Raw genomic sequence first — 20,475 nt, forward strand, 5'->3', positions numbered from 1 at the left:
AGTCTATTGCTTTCTTTTCATTAAAAAAAAAATTATCGTAGTGCAAAGAGACAAGGAATTTAAATGAGAAGAGGGCTTTTGTTTTTTTTTTTTTAACATTTATTATTGAGAGACAGAGACAGAGCGTGAGCGGGGGAGGGGCAGAGAGAGAGGGAGACACAGAATCTGAAGCGGGCTCCAGGCTCTGAGCGGTCGGCACAGAGCCTGACACGGGGCTCGAACCCATGAACTGTGAGATCACAACCTGAGCCGAAGTCGGACGCTTAACTGACTGAGCCACCCAGGCGCCCCCAAGAAGGGGTTTTATGAAAGAACATTGTTATTAAATCCACTTTCTTACTGTAAAACTGAGGTCTTATTTTTACCCCGGTCGGCTACCTCCGGGCCGTGTGACCTCAAATCAGTCCCCATCTCTCCTGGGTCTCTGAAGGCCCTTCCGACCGGGACCCTACACAATGGTAAACTAACCATTTAGTTACCATTGTGGGCAGACCATATTCTCGTCACCCTACCCAGGCGTGACTCTAATGTCAAGGATTTTTTTTTTTTTTTTTTTTTTTCAACGTTTTTGTTTATTTTTGGGACAGAGAGAGACAGAGCATGAACGGGGAGGGGCAGAGAGAGAGGGAGACACAGAATCGGAAACAGGCTCCAGGCTCCGAGCCATCAGCCCAGAGCCCGACGCGGGGCTCAAACCCACAGACCGCGAGATCGTGACCTGGCTGAAGTCGGACGCTTAACCGACTGCGCCACCCAGGCGCCCCTCTAATGTCAAGGATTTTTAATGGAGGGACGGCTTCTTTAAGTTTTTCTTTTTCGTGATAGTAAAACACTTAGTTCATTCTATTCTAATAACACCCTGATTAACATCATCACGTACATCTTCAGCCACATTTTTGGCTGCCTCCTGCAGCTGCATTTCCAAAAGTGGAATTACCGGGTCAAAGGATATAGGCATATTTAAAGCTAAAGCGGTTTGTACATATGGCTAAGTTGTTCTCCAATGAGGTTGCCAGGAAGTGCTGTTTCATCATACCCTTGTTAGTTTACTGCCTCGAAGCACTCTTGTTGTTTACCTGGCGAAATGAAAATGAGGTGTGATTGCTTTAATGTGTATTTCTCGGTAACCCGCAAGAGGAAGCATATTTTCAGGTGCGCGTCAGCCACCGGGTTTCGTGATTTGCGGGCTCTGGCCTTTGCGCCTTCGTCCTCTGGGGCGGGCCGCAGGTTGGACCGCTCCGGGGCCGCTGTTCACACTGTGGGCGCTGGGCGCAGCCCTGTGGGGGTGGGACCCCTGCAGTTGGGCACGGTGCCTGGGCTGCTGGGTGGATTGACTTTCTGGAAAATGCTCCAGACCTTGAACACATCCCAGGCTCTCTTCTAAGCCACGTGCTTAGGGGACTGCCTGGTTACCCCTCAAAGGCTGTGGGACCCCGGAGCATTTCAGTAACCCTTCAGAACAAGGGGCCTTCCTTGGCCATAGCCCCTTAGGGAGCAAATTTTCTCTGAGGGTAGACTGGTTTTTGAAGAGAACCAAGGATCATCAACGACCGTGTGGGTAAATCCAGCTGCGAATGCCAACTTGGGCAAAGCAAATTCTGTTTGGAACGATGGCGAATTTTGCTGAGTGGCTTTACAAATGGTGTGCAGAGGGGATCCCTCTAAGGATGGAATTATTGGTCCCTTATTGCAACTCCCAGTTTCTAAGAAGCAAGGTCGGAATTCAAAGCATCGTATCTCTGTGGCCAGAGCCCTCCAGAGCCCCGAGTGGGAAACCTTCTCAGAGGCCTCATTGGATCTTTATATTTATTAGAAGAAAGTCACAGAATCACAGTCTAGTCACTTGTTCCTGATCATTGCTGCAAGGCATGTTGATTTCATTGTCCTGTGGCCACCGAGGAGGAAGCAGAGACAAAGGAGCGGGGTGAGGTGCCCAGGGGCTCTGTGAGTCACCAGCTGTGCGGAAGCTTCTGGGCCTCACTTCTCAGGGCTTCTGAGTGGCTGCAAAGGGAGGCTGGACCTATCAGAGCCCCCCGCCTCCTCCTCCGCGGGGTGTGCTTGGGGTTTTGATTATCCAGAGAGGGACACATTAGCCGCTGGTGCTCTGAGAGCAGTTCTTGCCGTGGACAGAGGCCTGCGGTAGGGGCAGGGTAGGGGGGCGGTACTAGCTGATGTCGAGGCCACCAGCAGAGGGCTCTTGGGCAAGTGCCCTGGTCTCTCTGAACCTCAGTTTCCTGAGCTCACCATGGCCTCGCCTCCTCTGTCATTGGTTTATGGAAACATACATGTACACAAAGTGCCTGAGGCCCGAGGACAGCTCACTAGAGACAAGTTATTGCTACTCTTGCTTCAAAACCCTATGGAAACTCCCTCCGACCCTCCCAGTCACCTGTTGGCCCTCAACTCCCAGGCTTGGAGTAATTCTGAAAACCAGACCAACCTCAGTCTGCTTTTGCCTGAATTATCCAGAAAACCCGGGGAAGGGGGGAAAGCCCTCTGTTCTGCTTCCCAGGGATGCACTCAGGGCCTCGGAACCTGATAACCAAACACACTCCCTCCGCAGCGAACTGGGCGGGTGAGACTCAGCCCGTCTTCCCACAAGGCCAGGGGTGGGGCAGGTGGGAGCCGACCTCCGGCCGAAGGGGGGCGCCATGATGAAAACTGGGCCCACAGGGGAGCTCTGGAAGGAGGAAACACATGAAGCTTTGCTGTGCGTGTGGTTGCAGTGGGGCTACCCTTTAGGAAGATTGTCCTCTGTGCTTGGGTCCTGGGCCAGGGGCACTCCGGTGAGTGGAGATTAGTCCTCTCCTGTGTGTCCGTTGTCCATCCAAGAAGGGTCTGGAAGGGCCCTGGGGCCCTTCATGACAGCCGGTCGGGTGAGCGTGGGATTTCGGGAGGAGGAGAGGAGGGAGACAGAGATCTCAGGGGTCTTTGTCCTACTGTGCTCTCAGCGCTTGAGTTATCCTGGGTCCCAAGGGCCGGAGGGAACAGCCCCCTTGGATCTCAGGGTCCGGAAATCAGCAGCGCCGAGAGGTGCCACACAGTGTTCTCAGAAAGAAAGAGCATTTTCATTGCACACCGGGCCCAGGCAGCCCTTCTTTCCTGACCTCCTCCCGCCCCTCCCCTGGGGTTCTAGCATCTGGATTCTGCCTGCCCAGCTCCTGAAGGGCCCCCCCCCCCCCGTCAGTTCCCTACCTGCCCTGCCTCACACCTGGGTGATGCCCCCACCTCCCCATCCCCATCTTTCTCACTTTCTCCCCTTGGCTCCCCATTTGACTGGCAAGGTTAATTTGAAAGAAATCTTAACCAGCTGAGCCCAGGCAGCATGCCCTTGAATTAAATACTTCATTTGCTTACTGCTTTGTTCATTTGCACTGCCATTATTCTTGCTTTATTATTAATACATGGCTGGTAGTTTTAAAATCCGGATCCCACCTCTGCAATTCTATTCCGTAAAAGAAACCATTTCAACAATATAGTGTCAATCTTTATGGACTTTTCCATGCATAATACAAGCATGTAGTTTTATGTCTTTTGTTTTTGCTTTCACAAAAATGGGACCATACCTATAGGTATTATTTATTATTCTTTTTCCCCTTAAAAAATGTTTTTTTTTTTTAATGTTTATTTATTTTTGAGAGAGAGAGAGAGAGAGAGCGCGCGCGCGCAAGAGTGGGGAAGGGGCAGGGGGGAGGGTGGCAGAGAGAGAGGGAGACACAGAATCCAAAGCGGGCTCCAGGCTCTGAACTGTCAGCACAGAGCCCAATGTGGGGCTCAAACCCACAAACCGCGAGATCATGACCTGAACCGAAGTCAGATGCTTAACTGAGCCATCCAGGTGCCCCTATTTTTTTCCCCCTTTTACCCAAAGATGTACAACCTTTCATAGCAATCCATAAAAGACCTTCCTCCTTCTTTTTTTTTTTTAAATGTTTATTTATTTTTGAAAGAGAGACAGAGCATGAGTGGAGGAGGGGCAGAGAGAGAGGGAGACACAGAATCTGAAGCAGGCTCCAGGCTCTGAGCTGTCAGCACACAGCCCAACGTGGGGCTCAAACTCACGAACCACGAGATCATGACCTGAGTCGAAGTTGGATGCCCAACCGACTGAGCCACCCAGGCACCCCGCTTCCTCCTTCTTTTTTAGAGACTTCTTGGTGATCCATTTTTATCACCTGGGTCCCTTGCTGGTACCATAGAGATGTCTTTTGCATCTTTGTGTAGATGGTTTTGTGCACAGGAGCAAGATTATCAGAAGAACCAATTCCCAGAAGTGAAATTGCTGGGCAAAAGTATCTTGTGTGTTAAAAACTTTTGATGGCTGTTCTGAAAGTACTCTGTAACTAGGCTGTACCAATTAACACCTTGTATCCACAGGGCATTGGTATTCCTGTTTCCCAGAGTACTTGCCAGTGCTGAAATCATAAATCCTTTCAATATGCCACTATGATAAGTGAAAAATATTTCACAGCGAGTGAGGTTGAGCTTTTATCCTAAATGTTTGTGAGCCATTTGTTGTTCCCTCCATGCCATTAGTGCTGATTAGTGATATTTTGAGTTAATTTTTATATATGGTGTGAGGTAGGGGTCCAAGTCTTGGTCCTGTTTTGAGTTAATTTTTATATATGGTGTGAGGTAGGGGTCCAACTTCAGTCTTTTATGTGTGGATCTCCAGCTTCCCCAGCACTCTGTGTTGAAACAGCTGTCCTTTCCCCCATTGAATGGTGTTGACATCTTTGTCAAAAATCATTTGAGGATGTATGTGAGGGTTTATTTCTGGGGTCTCTGTTCTATTCCATTGGTCTGTATGTCTGTCTTTATGCCAGTACCACACTATTTTCACTACTGTAGGTTTGTAGTGAGTTTTGTAATCAGGAAGTAAAAGTCCTTCAGCTTTGTTCTTATTTTTTCAAATGTTCTCCTGCCCTTTTCTCTCTCTCCTTCTTTTGGGACTCCCACAATGCACATATCGGCTGCTGGATGGGTCCCACGGGTTCCTTAACCTCTGTTTACTTTTTTCAATCTTTGGTCTTTCTATTCCTCAGACTTGATACTCTCTTTATCCTGTCTTCTCATTTGATGAGTCTTTATGCTTGAATCTGCCTGGGAGTCCCTCTAGTGGATTTTTCATTTCAGGTACTGTATTTTTCAGCTCTAGAATTTTTTTTTTGTTGTTGTTGTTATTTTGGATTTTGTCTCTTTATGGATATTTCTGTTTTGCTCATAGCTTGCTTCCTTAAGGCTCATCTCAACATCTTTTAGTTCTTTGAGCATCTTTGAAACAGTTGCTTTAAAGTCGTTGTCTGGTAGATCTGCCATCATGTTATGTCCCTTCATTTCTCTCCTCTGAATGAGCAATGCTTTCCTGCTTCTTTGTATGCCTTGTGATTTTTTTTCTTGAACACTGGACATTTGGGTCTAACGATGTGGTAACTCTGGAAATCATACCCTCCTCCTTCCCTGGATTTGCTGTTTTTTGTTTTTAGTTTTGCGTATGTTTATTTAAAGTTTTTTTTTTTTTTTAACATTTATTCATTTTTTGAGAGACAGAGAGAGACAGTGTGAGCGGGGGAAAGACAGAGTCAGAGGGAGACACAGAACCCAAAGCAGGCTCCAGGCTCTGAGCTGTCAGCACAGAGCCCGACGCAGGGCTCGAACTCACGAACCGTGAGATCGGGCCCCGAGCCGAAGTCGGACGCTTAACCAACTGAGGCACCCAGGCGCCCTGCTTGTGTTTATTTTAAATTGTTGTCTTTGTGCCAAGGATCAGCCTGACGTGTAAAGATACAGTCGCCACAGGTGTTTTCTGAGCCCTTCCCTGGATTTGAACACTCATTTTCTAATGTTTCCCATGTACACGGTTGTTTTTGAATGTCCTAGTCTTCGTGTCTGACTGCCACATGAGAAAAAGGAAACTGAAGGGAGGAGAAGCTCTTTAAACCCCTTGGAGGTCTCTGTGGCTGAAGGGGGAGGAGCTTGCACAGTGCGGGGAGGTGCAACAACAATGATCACCCTCTCTTTGTACCTGTGTGATCACAATCACTAGTCGGAGCACAGGTCCTCAGTGTCTCGAGAACAGGGTCGCTTATGGCCACCGTGGCTCCCATAGACTGTGAACAAGTCATTCCAGGAACACACAGGTGCCCGCCATGCGGCTGGGAGGTGGGAAGGGGGTCGCTGCCACTGTGCTGAGAGCTGAAACTGACGCAAGTTAACCACAATTGAAGGTCTCGGCCTTCGGTAGACTCCAGACTCCCAAATGGTTACATCACAGAGACAGACACCGAGGTACCCAACACCCCAATCAGGACGACACGGTGTTTGCAGTTTGCTTCTTTAATTAAAAATACGACCTGTACATCTTCCCTTTTGGATTAGTGCACATTTTTGTCAGGTCCTCTAGAGGAGAGCGCCAGAGTGTGATATAAGCTAGCAATGAGGAGCATGGAGTCTGGAGTCATGTAGATTTGGGATCGTCTCTGCTTGGACACCTGTCACCCTGTGTAGGGCCGCTTTCAGCCACGTAAGTCTTCACGTCTTCACCTTCGAAGTGAGGATGTTACTTGACTCAAAGCACTGTCTCAGCAGCTGAGTTCCTGAGATCCTTAAGAGCTCTTACGACTCGTTTTTTTTTAAAAAGGGGAACAAGGCAGCAGAAAAACTGGCAAAGGGCTTGGGCGGGCCGGCCACAGAAGAAACCAGGCCGTTTGTAGAGTCCGTGAATCTCTGAAAAGATGGCCAGCCTCACTCATGATCAAAGAGACGCACATCACAGCAACAATGAGATAAAAATTTTCAACTATCAGATTGGCAGAAATTAAACACTCAGGATACCTAACGTTGGCGAAGGTTCAGGGAAGCGGGCACTCTTGTCCATTGCTGGTGGGAGCGTAGACTGCCCCTGTATGTCTGGAGAGTGCCTTGGCCTGTTTGTTAAAATTGTAAACGTCCGTACCCTTTATGACAGGAGTTTTTCTTTAACAACTTACTCTACCTACACAAGCGTGCGAGACGTGTGTCGTTGCGGCATGCAATCACAGGGAACCGACCCCCGTGTCCAGGAGAAGTAGTTGTGACACAGTCACGCAGCGAAATGCCACGCAAGAGACATCAGGAACGGGAAGCTCTGGTCCTGAAAACGTGTTCGCAGTGGACTGGAGCGTCGCAAAAGTGAGACATCACACAGACTCTCAGGCTCCTTCCAAGAAGACAAGCACTCTGATTCCGTAATGCCACAGTTTCCTGGTGACTGTAGTTAATCGTCACAGCTAAGCCAGGGCCCTTTTTGTTATGTGCCGTAAGTGATCTTTCCAGCAGCTAGGCTTTATCGGACCACGTTATTCTGAGATGTTCCGTGGTCGTGTACCCGCTCGAGGGCAGGCGTGTGGCCATCCTGGTTATTGTTAAAAACTTCACACAGGCTAGAATCGGGAGCAGGCAAAAAGCCATCATCGAAATGGTGAGTGAGTTCTCTTTTTAGGTCGACCTGGAAGGAAGGGTGCATGTTACTTAGGCACTGAGGAGGGCTGGACCTCTTTTCATAGATTCGTGGACTCTACAAATGGCCTGTTTTCGTCTTCTGTGAATAGCGTGTTCACGCCCTTTGCTGTTTTTTGGGTTTTTTGGGGGGTTTTTTTGCTGGTCGGTTCCTCTTTTTAGAAAGAGTTCATTTATTCACCCAACAAACATTTCCTGAGCAGCGGCATTGTGGTCGGGGTGAGAGTTACTGCTGCCTTCGTGTAAACTGATAATTACTTCAAAGCATCACAGAGGAGCTGTTGACGGCATTAGGATAGAAGCTTCCAGGGAGCAGGGACTCTGTTTGGTCCATGGCGTTATGAAAGTGCTGGGCACACAGTTGCTTAATGTATGGGATTTGCCACATGAATGCACAAACAAATGAATGAACGTGTCGAGCCAGTCTCTACAGATAACAGAAAGACACTCAAATTAGGAGAATTTGAGGAGAGTCCATTGGTAAAGGGACAGACACTTGTGTGGGGGCTGTAGGTGACCCACAAGGGATCGTGTACGAAGCCAGGCAGATGGGGAGGCATTGTCACAGCCCTAGGCTGCAGGGGAAGGGAGGGGAGAGGTTTCTGACCCTGTCCCCCGCCCACCCTGATGTCCCCACGAGCCGGGGGGGCAGAGAGCCCGGAGGCGGTCCACCAGGCTGCTTCGAACACAACTGGAGACGTTTGCCACAAACTCCCCGCGCCTGGAACATCACGTGCGTTGCATCAGACTCCACAAATAGCCCCGTGAGAGGCACAGCAGCATCTCCACTTTACGGCCGAGGAAACAGATTCGTTGGGTAACGACGCATTGGCAAAAGAATTCTCATTAGTTATGATTAGTAAGAGGCGAGCCACGATTCTAGGAAATTCCCAACACGTTCGTAAAGATTTGAGCCCAGGATGGGTCTCGGGGACTGTAGAGACGGCCTCGTGGCCGGGTGGCTGAGAGCCTGGGAGTCCTCAGCCGGACTGGGCGGGTGGGGCCGATTTACTTCTCTGGGCCTCATCTGTAAAATGGGATAATTAATGCCCGTCTCTAGAGTGTTTGCGGGGATCGAATGAAATAATGATGATAGAATGTGGTGCCTGGTGTTATGGACAGAAAACCTCAAGCCACATACACTGTGGAAGAGTTAAGGCTTTGGAAACCCACCAGAATGAAAGTGCGTGTTTCCTCTTGGGTGGAGGAAAACTGTGGTTCTTTTTTCTGATATTTTTTCCAATTTTGACCACGAATACGTGTCACTCTGCTAGGAGACCAGGTTCCTCCCTCCCTCCCTCCCTCTCTTCTTTCCGCCCTCCCTCTCTTCATTTTGTCCGGGGCCTCTCAGTGCCCTTCTGACTGAGTCTCCTGTGTTGGTCCCCAGCCCCCTGGCCTCATGCTCTGAGCGGCCAACACGGCCGGTGTCTGCAACAGCAGAAGGGCCATGTTCCCCATCTGGAGTTCAGTGACCTGATGCACGCTGCCTGCAGACGCGGCCTCCCTCATGGGAGCCAAGGGAAGGTGTGGCGGGGGGAGGGGGGGGGGGGAGGGGGGGCGCCTAAGGCAGATATTTGGGTCTTCAGGGCTTTTAGACTTGGGTCCTAGTTTGGCTTGTTTTCTGATCCGATTTCTCACTGCTCAGCCTCTAGGAGCAGACACTTGCTCCTAGATACTCGGTGTCTGATTAATATGTTGTATTAATATGTTGTCGTATTCATATGTGTGATAATCCTGCAAAATGGGCTGTACTCTGCATCCTCCGGATAAAAGGACTGAGGCACAAAGAGATGGAAAAAATGAGGTCGAAATCACACGTTTGGGGTGCCTGGCTGGCTCAGCCGGAAGAGCGTGTGACTCTTGATCTCAGGGTCATGGGTTTGAGCCCCACCTTGGGTGTAGAGATTACTAAAAAGAAAAAGGAAAAAAAAAACAAAAAACACCTACAAGGGGCACCTGGCTGGCTCAGTCCGTAGAGGATGCGACTCTTGATCTCAGGTCTGTGAGTTTGAGCCCCACGTTGGACATGAAGCCTACTTAAAAATTAAAAACAAAACAGGGGCCCCTGGGTGGCTTAGTCGGTTAAGCGTCTGGCTTCAGCTCAGGTCGTGATCTCACGGTTCGTGAGTTCGAGCCCCGCATTGGGCTCTCTGCTGTCCTTGCAGAGCCCGCTTGGGATCCTCTGTCCCCTGCTCTCTGCCCCTCCCCCGCTTGCGCGCTCGCACTCTCTCAAAAATAAAACATTAAAAAAATTAAAACCGAAACAAAGAAACGAATGACACATTTGGTAATTGGCAGAGCCGTGGGATTTTGAGTCCTTCTGCCTTGAAATCCTGTATTTCCCTTTCTTTTTCTCATACTTTGTTTTTGGTTGGAGGGAGGAGACCTTTTTTGTTTGTTTTATTCTTTCCTGGATCTTCAAAGGTTACGTTAGTTTCAGGTATACAACAGTGATTTTGACAACCTTATGCTCTGCCAGCCCACCGTCCTTCCTCATACTTTCTGAATCCTTTGGGATCCTTGCTGGGGACTTAAACAGTTTTGATTTTCTCATTATCAAAGCAATCCTGAACTATACTCGGTATTAATTCAGTTATCATTACGAGGATCCGAATTACCATTACGGATTATGATCGGAAATACGCGAAGTCGGAAGAACAATTTCACCTGGTCACAGCCACGCTGTCTGCATCAATTCGGATCTTGGGGCTTTTTTCCACGGAAGATTATAATACATGCCTTGTTCTACATGTTAGGAGTTCTTTGTAAACCTTATTTCCAACGGATGCCTAATAATCCCTCCGTTGGATATACCATCATTTACTCCAACAATCCCCCATTGTTGAATCTTCTCGTGGTTTCCGGTTCTCCACTGTCAGCAGCAGTGCTGGGGAAGAACATCTTTTTATTCAGAAAGGTGTTTTGTTTTGTTTCTGTTTGCCCTATTTCCTTAAGCTACTTTCTCAGAAGTGGAAATACGGGTTCAGAGACTGTTCACATTTTAAGTGTCTGCCTACATGTCGCCCCACGGTTCCCCAGAGGGCGGCATCCAGCGTGAGTATTCGGAGGGCACGTTCCTGCTCTAATGGTCTCTTGTTCTTTTCCTGAAGCCTCATAAAGAGGATGGCCCAGAGCGTGGTAGAAGTTATGGAAGACTCCAAGGGGAAGGTTCCGGAGAACCTCCTGGCCAACGGAGGTAGGTCGCTGGCATGTCCTTAGCCAGGGCTCTCCCAGCCGGTCCTAGCCCATCGGTGGCCCTGGCCGTGCTGAAATGTTACGAGCCCCCGCGGAGCGTCTGAGTTGACACGTCGGACAGGGCCGTGCTCGCTGTTTTGAGCCCAGCAGCACCACTGGTTTGAAGAGATGCCCCTGGGCACGTCTGTGGTCCAGCGGCGGCCTTTCTAAAGCCCCAGAACCTGGCGTTTCTTACGCTGTAGAAATCTGAAGGGAGAATGGGGTCAGTGGGGGCTAACGGTTGTTTGGCCTACCCGCCACGTCTATCGGTTTGTGCTCTTATCCTGCATGGAAAATTCCATCCGTTTCCCCCACCCCTGCCCCACCCATTTATCCCTGTCGCCACACTGGAAAATGCCTTGAGGGGCTGAGGAAAGCCTCCAACTTTCAGTCTCCATTGTGCCCAGTAACTACTCGAGAGAGACCAAAACTGCTCTGTGTCCTGTGTTCGCATTTTGAACGCCCGTCCGTCTCCCCTGTGGCCCAGTAGAGACCTTCGGATTCCGGAGACATTCAGGCCCATTAATCGTGTACAGACTGAGTGCACTTACAATGTGCGCGACAGAAACTCTGAGACTTTGGGAACTTTAGAACTCGGTGCTGAAACTCCGTGGAGGTCATTAAACGTGTGGCCGTATGCGTGTGCGGGTGCTGCACGTGTCACTCTGTATTTAACACTTCTGTCACTCGTTGCACATCAGTTCGTGTTCACTGTCCCCTCTTGGGAACCCCATAAAAGGCCGTGTTATTTGCTTGCTTAACTGGACAAATGGGAATGCTCGTACTCCCCAACCTGAACTTGGCTTCGTGTGTTAACGCAGTGGAATAACCGCCCTCCCCTTATTACGTTGCAGGTTTGAAGGAAAAACTGAAATGTTTAAAGAGTAGGTTATGCGTTGTTTGCCGTGAGTGTGCCTGGTGTGATGCCCGCATGCCCCTGGGAAGGTGGATTCTCCCCTGGTCGTAGGGGTGCGGTGATGGGGTCACGGGGGATTTCTCGAGGAACACCCTGGCACCTTGGTCACCGTATCCGTACGACCCATCGCCGGTTTCGTTCCTCTCCCCTCCTTCTCGTGCCTGCCCTGCCTTCCCGCCCGGGCACTGCATGCCTCCAGGAGTGGAGAGTGCCCTGGCTCTCGAGTTCAAGGCGGACTTCTGCATCTTTTGGCTCGTGGTCTTCTACTCGCTTGGATGTCTGTCCTCAGCGTCCCCTCTCCTGCCCGCCCTTGGAAGCCGGTTGCTTGGTGGACCCTGGCGGCTTAAATGTCAGGCTTAGCTTTGCGTGGCCCTGAGGGGGTTCGCTCGGCCAAGGACCCTTCTTCTCCTGAGCCTCCTGGGGGAGCCCCTGCGCCCGAACGGGCCACTCCTGGCTTCAGCGTTAGAAAGAAGGAGCCCTTTGCTTTGGGTTTTCTCCAACTGGCTCAAACTGGTGGAATTAAGGCCAGCCAACCCATTCGGGATGAGCACAAATCTTTACCGATTGGCACTTCTCCAAATACCTTTCCACATGCTATCTGTTTGTTTACATGGAAATCTCTTGCTGGCGCTGATAAAAAATTATTTTGTTTCATTGATCAGCTGGACTTATTTTCCAGCAGGGGACTAGACTGAAGAGCTGACTTACGGTAGAGAGCTCCTGTTCTGCATCAAAACCTGGTCTTTAAGGCACGAGGATTCGAGCTCACATTACAATAGCAGTCAGGGAAAAATAAAATAAATAAGTAAATAGCAATCAGGATGCTTATATCCTACTCAAAATTCACGTTACTTAGAACTAGAGGCCATCACTCCACTATCCCCGTCCCCAGTGCAGATGGCAGCTACTCTGAGGGCCGGCCACCTCTCATCTCGGGAGGAGGAAATTCAGCTTAAAAAATTTTTTTTTAATGTTTTTATTTATTTTTGAGACAGAGAGAGACAGAGCATGAGCAGGGGAGGGGCGGAGAGAGAGAGGGAGACCCAGAATCCGAAGCAGGCTCCAGGCTCCGAGCTGTCAGCACAGAGCCCGACGCGGGGCTCGAGCTCACGGACCTCGAGATCATGACCTGAGCCGAAGTCGGACGCTTAACCGACTGAGGCACCCAGGCGCCCCGGAAATTCAGCTTTATTTGTTTACATAATCTGCTTCATTATCTCCAGCTCCCCCACCCCCCACCCCCGCCAGTGAATCGGGTCCCTGTGACTTCTGAGACTAGAGCTTCTAAGCCTTGTTCTGTAACCAGCCCTGTGCCAATAAAGGTCAAGGGCTCTACAGCAGTGTTCCTGCCAAGGACTCCTGACATTCACAATGTGTAACGGCTCTGAAAAGTACTGAAGTCAAGACCTCTGTTCAGACTGACTTTGGCTCAGGTTTTCCTGATATCGTTTGGGCTGGGAAACCTTTTCCTTTTTCTTCTGCAGGACACCCACGGAACTAGCTACTGACACAATTAACTGGAAGGCTCAGTGTTGCCCCCAGTAGGTGGGGTTTAAGCCATCTCCCGGTGGGAGGGGGTGGGGCAGCGCTGCCCGGCCAGCCAGCGGCCGCAGCAGCCCTGGAGCGGTCAGACCTGGTCCTGGACCTTGGCAGGTCACCTGTCTGGGTCTTGGTGTTCTCACCTGTCAGTGGACTTCATCCCCTCACGGGCTCCTAGCCTGGCCGAGGCATCTCGTGTTTCTGCTTGTTCTCCGCCCCCAACCGAGCTTTGAGGCTGGAAGGACAGGAATGCTTTGGATTGTAGCAGACGCGGGGCAAGCACACCACTGCCGGACGCAGACCCTAGAACGTGACGGAAGTCACAAACACCTGGAGATCTGGCTGGCTGACTGGCAGCCCCTGTGGTCACAGGTCCCTCGTTCTGCCTGCCGGGAAGGCCTTGTTTGGGTTCTGAGATGACATCACGGTTGCTCACGAGCTGCCGTTGACGGTCTGACCTCGACCTTGGCCAACAGCCCCAGCCCCGAGTTGCTCCCTTGGAGGCCAGGCCTCTCTGACCTCAGCCAGGAGAGGGGAGGCGGTTCTTCCCTGGGCAGGCAGAAGGCTGCCGTATTGGAAGGACCGGCAGACCCAATGGGCCGTGGCCTCAGACCGGCCTCAGACCATGTTGTCACCAGAGGTGATGGGCGCGGACAGGGCAATGCTGCCCTTGGATGTGTGACCCAGGGCAGGGGGCAGCGTCTGGAGCGGGTGCTCCGGACGTGGGAAGGGAGGTGTCCGAGGAGGGGAGGTCACAGTCACATCCCAGAGGTCTCCAGAGGCCTCTGCAGGGAGGTCTGCACAGTCCCCTTATCTGACAGCCTCTTCCTTCGCGGCCAGTCCCGCATGGCTGGCAAGTCCCAGGCGCCGTGCTGGCTTCTGGGCACGTGGAGGTGACTGCTCTCCGAGGGCTCGGGGCCAAGGGGACAGCCCCGGAGTTCCACCCGTGCTGTGATGGGAACGGGACGGAGGCCGAACGCTCAGGAGCCACTCAAGGAGACGGGCAGAGTCTTGCAGGAATGGGAGGAGGTCTTCTAGAGGAAAGAGGCAACTCGTTCTCTCTGCTGTGCCATGAAGGCCTTAGAATTTGTGACCGTCCGTGGAGATGGGCGTGGTCCGAAATGTATCTCTCCCAGGCCACCCAGCTAGTGCGAGTTAGTACAGTCGCCGAGAGTTAGGAGGGAGACTCGCATACGGAACCCTTGCTCTGTGCTGGGCACTGAGACAGGCTCTGGAGACACGGAGACTGTCATCTGCCCCTCAAGGAGCCTGAAAGAGAACAGCGGGGGGGGGGCGGGGGGGGGGTCATGCAGCGTCACGAGCGTCACGGAACAGGTGCGTGCCCGAGGCCAGGAGGAGGAGGCGTGGTCGGCGGGCTTGCAGGAGCCGGCCCCTGTCCCGATTTTGAAGGACGAGAGCAGCGGGAGAGAGAGCGAGGGGCTGGAGGTGGCTCGGCTTGGGCAGAGGTGTGCCCGCAGGGTGCTGGAGGTGGCTGAGCGGGGAAGAGAAGGGGCACAGATCCCAAAGAACGCGTCTGCCTGGCATCTCCTGCCTGAGGCTGGCGGCGGGGGCCGGGCCACGGCTCCAGCCGGTCAGCGTGTGGCCGGCATTCGTGGCCCTCGCCAGGGCTCCACGAGTGGGATCGGCTGCCCCAGGAGGAGTCCTTCTCGACCTTCTGGTCCTGCCTCTGACTGCTCCCCACCCCCCCATAATTCAGATGTTTGTTCTGTTCCTCCCTGGCCCGCACCCTTGCACAAAATCGTTCCCTGCCGGAGTGTGGCAGTTCCCAAACCCATATTAATACCAGATTTATCCCCACATCTGTACTAGCTCGAAGTGTCATAACACAATACCACAGACTGGGGTTGGGCGGGGGGGGCGGTGCTTACACAGCAGCCATTTATCTCCCGCAGTTCTGGAAGCTGGAAGTCCAAGGTCAAGTTGCCAGGAGGTTGGTTCCTTTGCTGCGTCCTTGGTGTGAGCCCATGGGGAGGGAGAGAGAGAGAGAGATCGATCTCTGGTGTCTCTCCTTATAAGGACGCTTGTCCTATCGGATCAGGGCCCCACCTTGGTGCCTCTTGTCTATTCCGGCACCGTGGGAATCTGAAGGCCATCTCCTAGGTGCGAGTGGCCCAGACGCATCAGCATGTGGTTCTTGCGCAGATGGGCCACGAGCCCCCTGCTCCCCCGCAGGGGAGCTGTGACCTGACCGTGGGCGGGCCGTGGGGGACCGTGGTCCTTCACGTGCCCCGCGGTCACCATCTCATCTCGTAGTGGGTGTTAGTTAGGTAACTACCCTGTGCCGATCCCCTCACCTCTAAGGTGGGGAAGATAACAGTACTTAATAGGGTTGAAAGCTCGGTTGAATGAAGTAATTCCTGTGTCCTGGCCAAGGTGGGCAGTCAGCGTCCCCCACCCTCACGGCTGTCATGGGCGGCGACGGCGTCCTTATATAAGGCGCTTTCAACTTCCTGTGCGTTCATACCTCTGCCGGCAGGGCTGGGTCGCTCCTCCGAGCCCCGTTTCATTTCCACGTGCCTCCTGGGGAGTCGTCTGCGGTCATTATCAGCCTCGAACTTGCCCCTGGTTCAGCCCATCTCCTCTCCCCTCTGCCCCATGCTGCCCGGCTTAATGCATGTCCCCTCCCTCCACCTGGCCTCCTTGGCCAGGGTGTCCGCACCCTGCTGGGCCAGCCCTCCCTTTTCTGCGCCCAGAGCTGTGGCCCCTCTTAGCTGCGCCTTCTTGTCTCCCACGCCTGCACCTCTCTCCCGCAAGGCCCCCAGAAACCTCAGCGCGTGCGTGCCCTTGACTGGCTGCGTAGCCGCTGGATGCTTGGTGTCCCGGCCCGCTCGGTGACCTTTTCAGCCCCGCTGTTGGAGTCGCTGTGGGGCCGATCTGTGGCACATCATGGGGGGCTCCGTAGCTGCGCCCCGGTGTCTTGCTCGCCACAGGGAGAAAGTGCAGATGCCGCCTTCCATGACCCTGCCCTGGCCCTCCTGCTCTGCTGGGTTGTCCCAGAGATTCCCATGCCCCACACAAGATGTCCCCCAGGCGCCCTCCGCTAACACCCAGCGCCCTCCCCCGCTGGCCACATGGCGAACTCGGGTCACCTCCAGCTCCCGTGTGCCACCCTCCGTGCCCTCCCTGGGAGCCAGACACCGTCTCTCCCACCCTTGGCACCCTGATACACTCTGTTGCCGCTCACTGTGGTTTGACGTCTGCCTGGCTGTCTCTCTAAGAAACCGAGCACCTTGAAATTAGGGGGTGTGGTCTGTTCCTCCCCTCAGGGTAGCGCGCTGACTGACGTTCAGCGTAAGTGACTGACCTTCGAGCGAGCAAAAGTGTCCCTTTTATCCGCCCAAGGACGTACTGGGAAGGGCAGGAGCGCACATGTCCCGGGGTGAGAATCTAGCATAAGAAGGCTGGTCTTGCGCAGGCTCACGGGATCCTGGGGGGCTGTGTCAGCATTGCATAGTCTGACCTGACTTACTGGCAGGATAATGCGCTGGGTGTCTCCAGCAGCTGGCCCCCGGGAGCACTCCCTAAGTGTGTGTGGAGCCGATCTGAGGAGGAGGCGCTCGGAGGGCCGTGTGGCCTCCTTTCCCTGCCCCATTTCTCAGGTCAGGAGACTGAGGTGCAAAGGGACTTAGATGCGAATGTGCTCGAGGCCCCGGGTCTCGGGATCCGCCCAGGGCCACTCAGTGTGGCTTGTCTGACCTCAGACTCCAGAGCTCCTTCCTCCGCCCGCGGCTGATTAGGGAACTAGAAACCTCCCGAGGGCGGCAGGTTCAGGTTCGTTTCTGGAGAAAGTAAGGGGAGAAGGGACACGTGGTGACAAAACACCGACTTCGTCTACTCCCTGTATATAGACTTTTATATAAAGGACATACGGTGACCAGGGCACCCCCACCCCGGGGGGTAAAAACGGCAGTCACAGCTTCTAGTGTTTTGCCAGGGTTCGACATGCCTTCTTTAAAACAGACCACGTGTGTGGAAATCCACTCCGTCCAGGGCTTGGACGAGGGAGGCGAGAAGGCAGCTCGCCCTGAGGGCAGGCGGCACCCTAACTGGCTCTGTGGTCTTGGAGGGTTGGCTGGAGGCTCTCTGGCGAGTCTTATCTTGGAGGTACTTCAAAACAGAACAATAGCCCAGCAGGGGTGTGTGTCCTACACAGCAGGAAAAGACGGGGAATCAGCCCGGCCCTCAGAAGCTCTCCTCTTGGGAAAGCGGGATCTCCCCGCTGCAGATCTCTGGGAGAGAGTTTGGGGTACGGGAATGCACCGGGTCCAGCGGCCCCGGGGCTGGTGGCGGGCTTTCCAGAGGGGCTGTGGGTGCTGCTGAGGGTCCTTGCCGAAAGCCAGCCCGCTGCCTGGGTGCCCTGCTCCCCCGGGGACAGTGTTTTCCAAGAGCCCCCAGCCTGCCCTCCAGCTTCTCTCGGTTCAAGGGGGGACGCTTGGCCCGGGGTGTGGCAACCTTGGTCTCACCAGATGGGGAGAGCCCCGCTCATTTGTTGAAATGTGTTTCTTCCAGTTGACTTAACATCCTTCGTGACCCACTTTGAGTGGGACATGGCCAAATATCCTGCGAAGCAGCCACTGGTGAGCGTCGTGGATACTCTAGCAAAGGTAAGAGAAGGGCCTTCCCGTAGGGGACGGTGAAACTTCGGTGACCGGGGATAGCTGACCATCTGGGGTGGATCTGCATTGGTGTTTGGACCCTGGTGATGCAAAGAGGAACTTTTTGGGAGGCCAGAGCCAGGAGGCTGGGTGGGGTCCCCTTCCCACCTGCCTCCTGCCAGCCCTGACCAGGCCCGGTGCCTTTCTGAGGTGTGGCCTTCCATGCCCTGGGCAAGGATAGGGGCTTTTGCGTTTCAAGGCGGGCACCTGCCCTCCCTGCACCTCCTCTGGCCCTGTCACCCGGCAGGTGGCTGCACCTTACAGGACACTCCCCTGACCTGCTCTTGAGCCACCAGTGCTGTGAGCCCGGACTCCGGTGTCCCTTTGGCACACCCCTCCTGCTCTTTGCTGATGGGAACCTAACCCCCCCCCCCCCCCCCCCGAGTGTTTACCTGACAAAAACTATCTGCTTCTGTGGAGAGTCTGGCCCAGGAGCCCTAAGTCCTGGGAGGTGTTGATGGAAGGCATCCCCAGGGGCCCAGGCTCCTGCTCTGAGGGGCCTGTGACAAAAGTGAGGCCCGTGAGTGCTGCACCCCTGATCCCACCAGCCCGGTAAGCGATGGCCTCCAGCTGTCACTTCATAAATAAAAGCCCGGTGGCACAGGTCTCTGGGACATGGTGGGGGTCTCGCGGCCTTGTTGACTCCTGCTTGTCTCGCTGAGGGTGAGCGCTGATTGTCTGTCCCCCTCCCTCCACCATAAACTGAGTCCCTGAAAGGGCAGGTCTCTTCCCGGAGTGGCCGGGAGAGAGAGTCTCAGCCAGGCCAGGAACAAAGCCTTCCTGTTGTCTCCTCAGAGCCCAGCGCCACCCAGGTGTGTCTGGGCAGGTCAGGCGGAGGAGATGGGCCCCTGGGACCCTGCGTTCTCCTCACAGCTCGCTGGTGCCCGGCCTGTGTCTCTGGGAACTCGGGTGGGGCCAGAAGGCTCCGGAATCTGGGTGCGGTTCCTTTGCCACTCTTACATCACAGAGGTCCCGGCCCCTCCTGCGACAATTGGGCAGTGGTTCTGGAAAGCCCTCTGAGGGGGGGCTGCCCAGAGCACCTGTGCCAGGTGTGGCTTCCCGGAGGTATTGTGCACGTCTGTCACCAGCCCAGAAGCACCCCGTAGTTTGTGGGGCTGGCCGCGCCCCACGTTGCGCTAACGAGGCCAGGCTGAGCCAGGCGGGGCGCTCAGGCCACTCTCTGAGTCCGCTCGGGACAATGCTCGCTGGCCTGGCTGTCCCAGGGACGCCAGATGGTGATGAGGGCCCCCCGGAACACATCAGGGCGTCCGCTGAGAGGGGGGAGCAGAGCCGTTGCAGAGGACAGAACTCAGCTTCTCTCTAGTCCCGAGACCCCGAAGGGTGACTCCGGCAGGAGAACAGGGGGTGGGAAGAGGGCACGGGTTTTGACAGCCCTGCCTGTGTGCCCAGAACACACGAGGCTCTTCCTTCTCGCATCCTCCGGTCTCAGGTGGGGAAGCTGGCCGAGAGGTTAGGTGAGCCGGGATGGGCGTGCGGGTCTTGGCTGGGCTGTGTGTGTGTGTGTGTGTGTGTGTGTGTGTGTGTGTGTGTGAGAGAGAGAGAGAGAGAGAGAGAGAGAGAGAGAGAGAGACTCGGCTTCACAAGGAAGCCCTGGGCCGTCTCCACTGCAGGGAACCAGCTCTTTGAGGCTGGCTGGGCAGAAGCAATGAGGATTGGCTCCCTGAGGTTGTCCTGCAACAGGACCACGTGTGTGATGCCCGCAGCCCTGGTTTAGGTCTGTTCCCCCAGCGGGGGCCTAAATCTGTTAAGTAGAGACATCCTGGTCAAAGGAACTCCCTGCACAGAAAGACCCTCAGGGAGGCGAAAGCCGCTGGGCCGCTGGGCGTCGAGGAGCACTTTCTGGGTGTCCCGGCAGGTGTCCCAGCCTGGGAGGAGCCCCGTGCTGACATGGCCAGGGCCAGGCCTCTGGACCCTCCCAACAGCTGGGAACTGAGCCCACCTGCTTCCCTTAAGGGAAGAGGCTCAAGGGTGGGGAGGGCTTCGCCCCCTTCCGGTCCCGCACGCGGCACGTGGCGGCCCATCGTGTCACCTGGGCAGGCGCCCAGCCCAGGGCTCTGTCGGTCTCCGCAGGCCGGGTCACGCCGCGGTTTCACAAAAGCCCCCAGATGTCACCAGTGTAACATGGCAAAGCGTTTATTCTTTCACTGCGCACGCGTCCAGCCCAGGGTGGGGTGGCTCCAGGCCAACCCCCTCGGGGCGCTGGTTGCTCGTGTCTGCACCCCCCCGAAACATCCCCGGGTTCTGCGGGGCAGTCCCACGAGGCCCCCAAGGCTGCCGGCGGGCACGGCTGCCGAGTGGTGGGCAGTGCCGGCCAGCCACACGCCTGGGAGCCCCCCTCGGCCGATCGCATGCCCTCCGCGGTGCCCGTGCAGCGGCCTGTCCCCGGGGTTGCGGAGACGGCGGGGGGGGGGGGGGGGGGAGGGGACCCGGCCCCGCTGGAGGAGCTCGGTCTGGTGGAGGCGGGCCTCGCCTTGGGGACTGGCCCACTCTGCGGATTCTGTGAGCCCGCGGCCATGCCGGGGCCCCGAGCTCAGAGAGGTTCAGAACCCGACCGCCAGCTCACGGGCAGACACACAGGGAACTGGCATCCGG

General features: G+C 54.4%; 1 protein-coding gene and 1 long non-coding RNA gene across 12 annotated transcripts in view; one reads left to right on the forward strand and one right to left on the reverse strand.

Annotated features, from left to right (window-relative positions):
* The window catches only part of ATP6V1C2 (ATPase H+ transporting V1 subunit C2), a 62,595-nt gene that overhangs the window by 16,946 nt on the left and 25,174 nt on the right, over positions 1-20,475 (forward strand). For 9 of the 11 annotated variants that reach the window (XR_015248868.1, XM_086700014.1, XM_086700015.1 and 6 more), the window contains exons 4-6: positions 10,608-10,693; positions 11,586-11,615; positions 17,717-17,811. Coding sequence is in view for 10 of the 11 variants with exons in the window: in XM_086700014.1 (XP_086556140.1) it covers positions 10,608-10,693; positions 11,586-11,615; positions 17,717-17,811 (211 nt within the window). In the remaining variant the exon portion in view is untranslated. The remainder of the gene's footprint in view (positions 1-10,607; positions 10,694-11,585; positions 11,616-17,716; positions 17,812-20,475) is intronic. The other 2 variants (XM_086700018.1, XM_086700020.1) reach the window with 1 other exon arrangement.
* LOC147582227 (uncharacterized) lies at positions 17,040-18,750 on the reverse strand. The gene is made up of 2 exons (XR_015248869.1): positions 18,255-18,750; positions 17,040-17,903 (listed from the first exon to the last, which is right to left on the reverse strand). It is a non-coding gene; the product is annotated as an uncharacterized LOC147582227 (long non-coding RNA).

Source organism: Puma concolor, chromosome A3 (genome assembly GCF_028749965.1).
Source record: "Puma concolor isolate L17-30 chromosome A3, mPumCon1.1.hap2, whole genome shotgun sequence".
NCBI classification, from domain to species: Eukaryota; Metazoa; Chordata; class Mammalia; order Carnivora; family Felidae; genus Puma; species Puma concolor.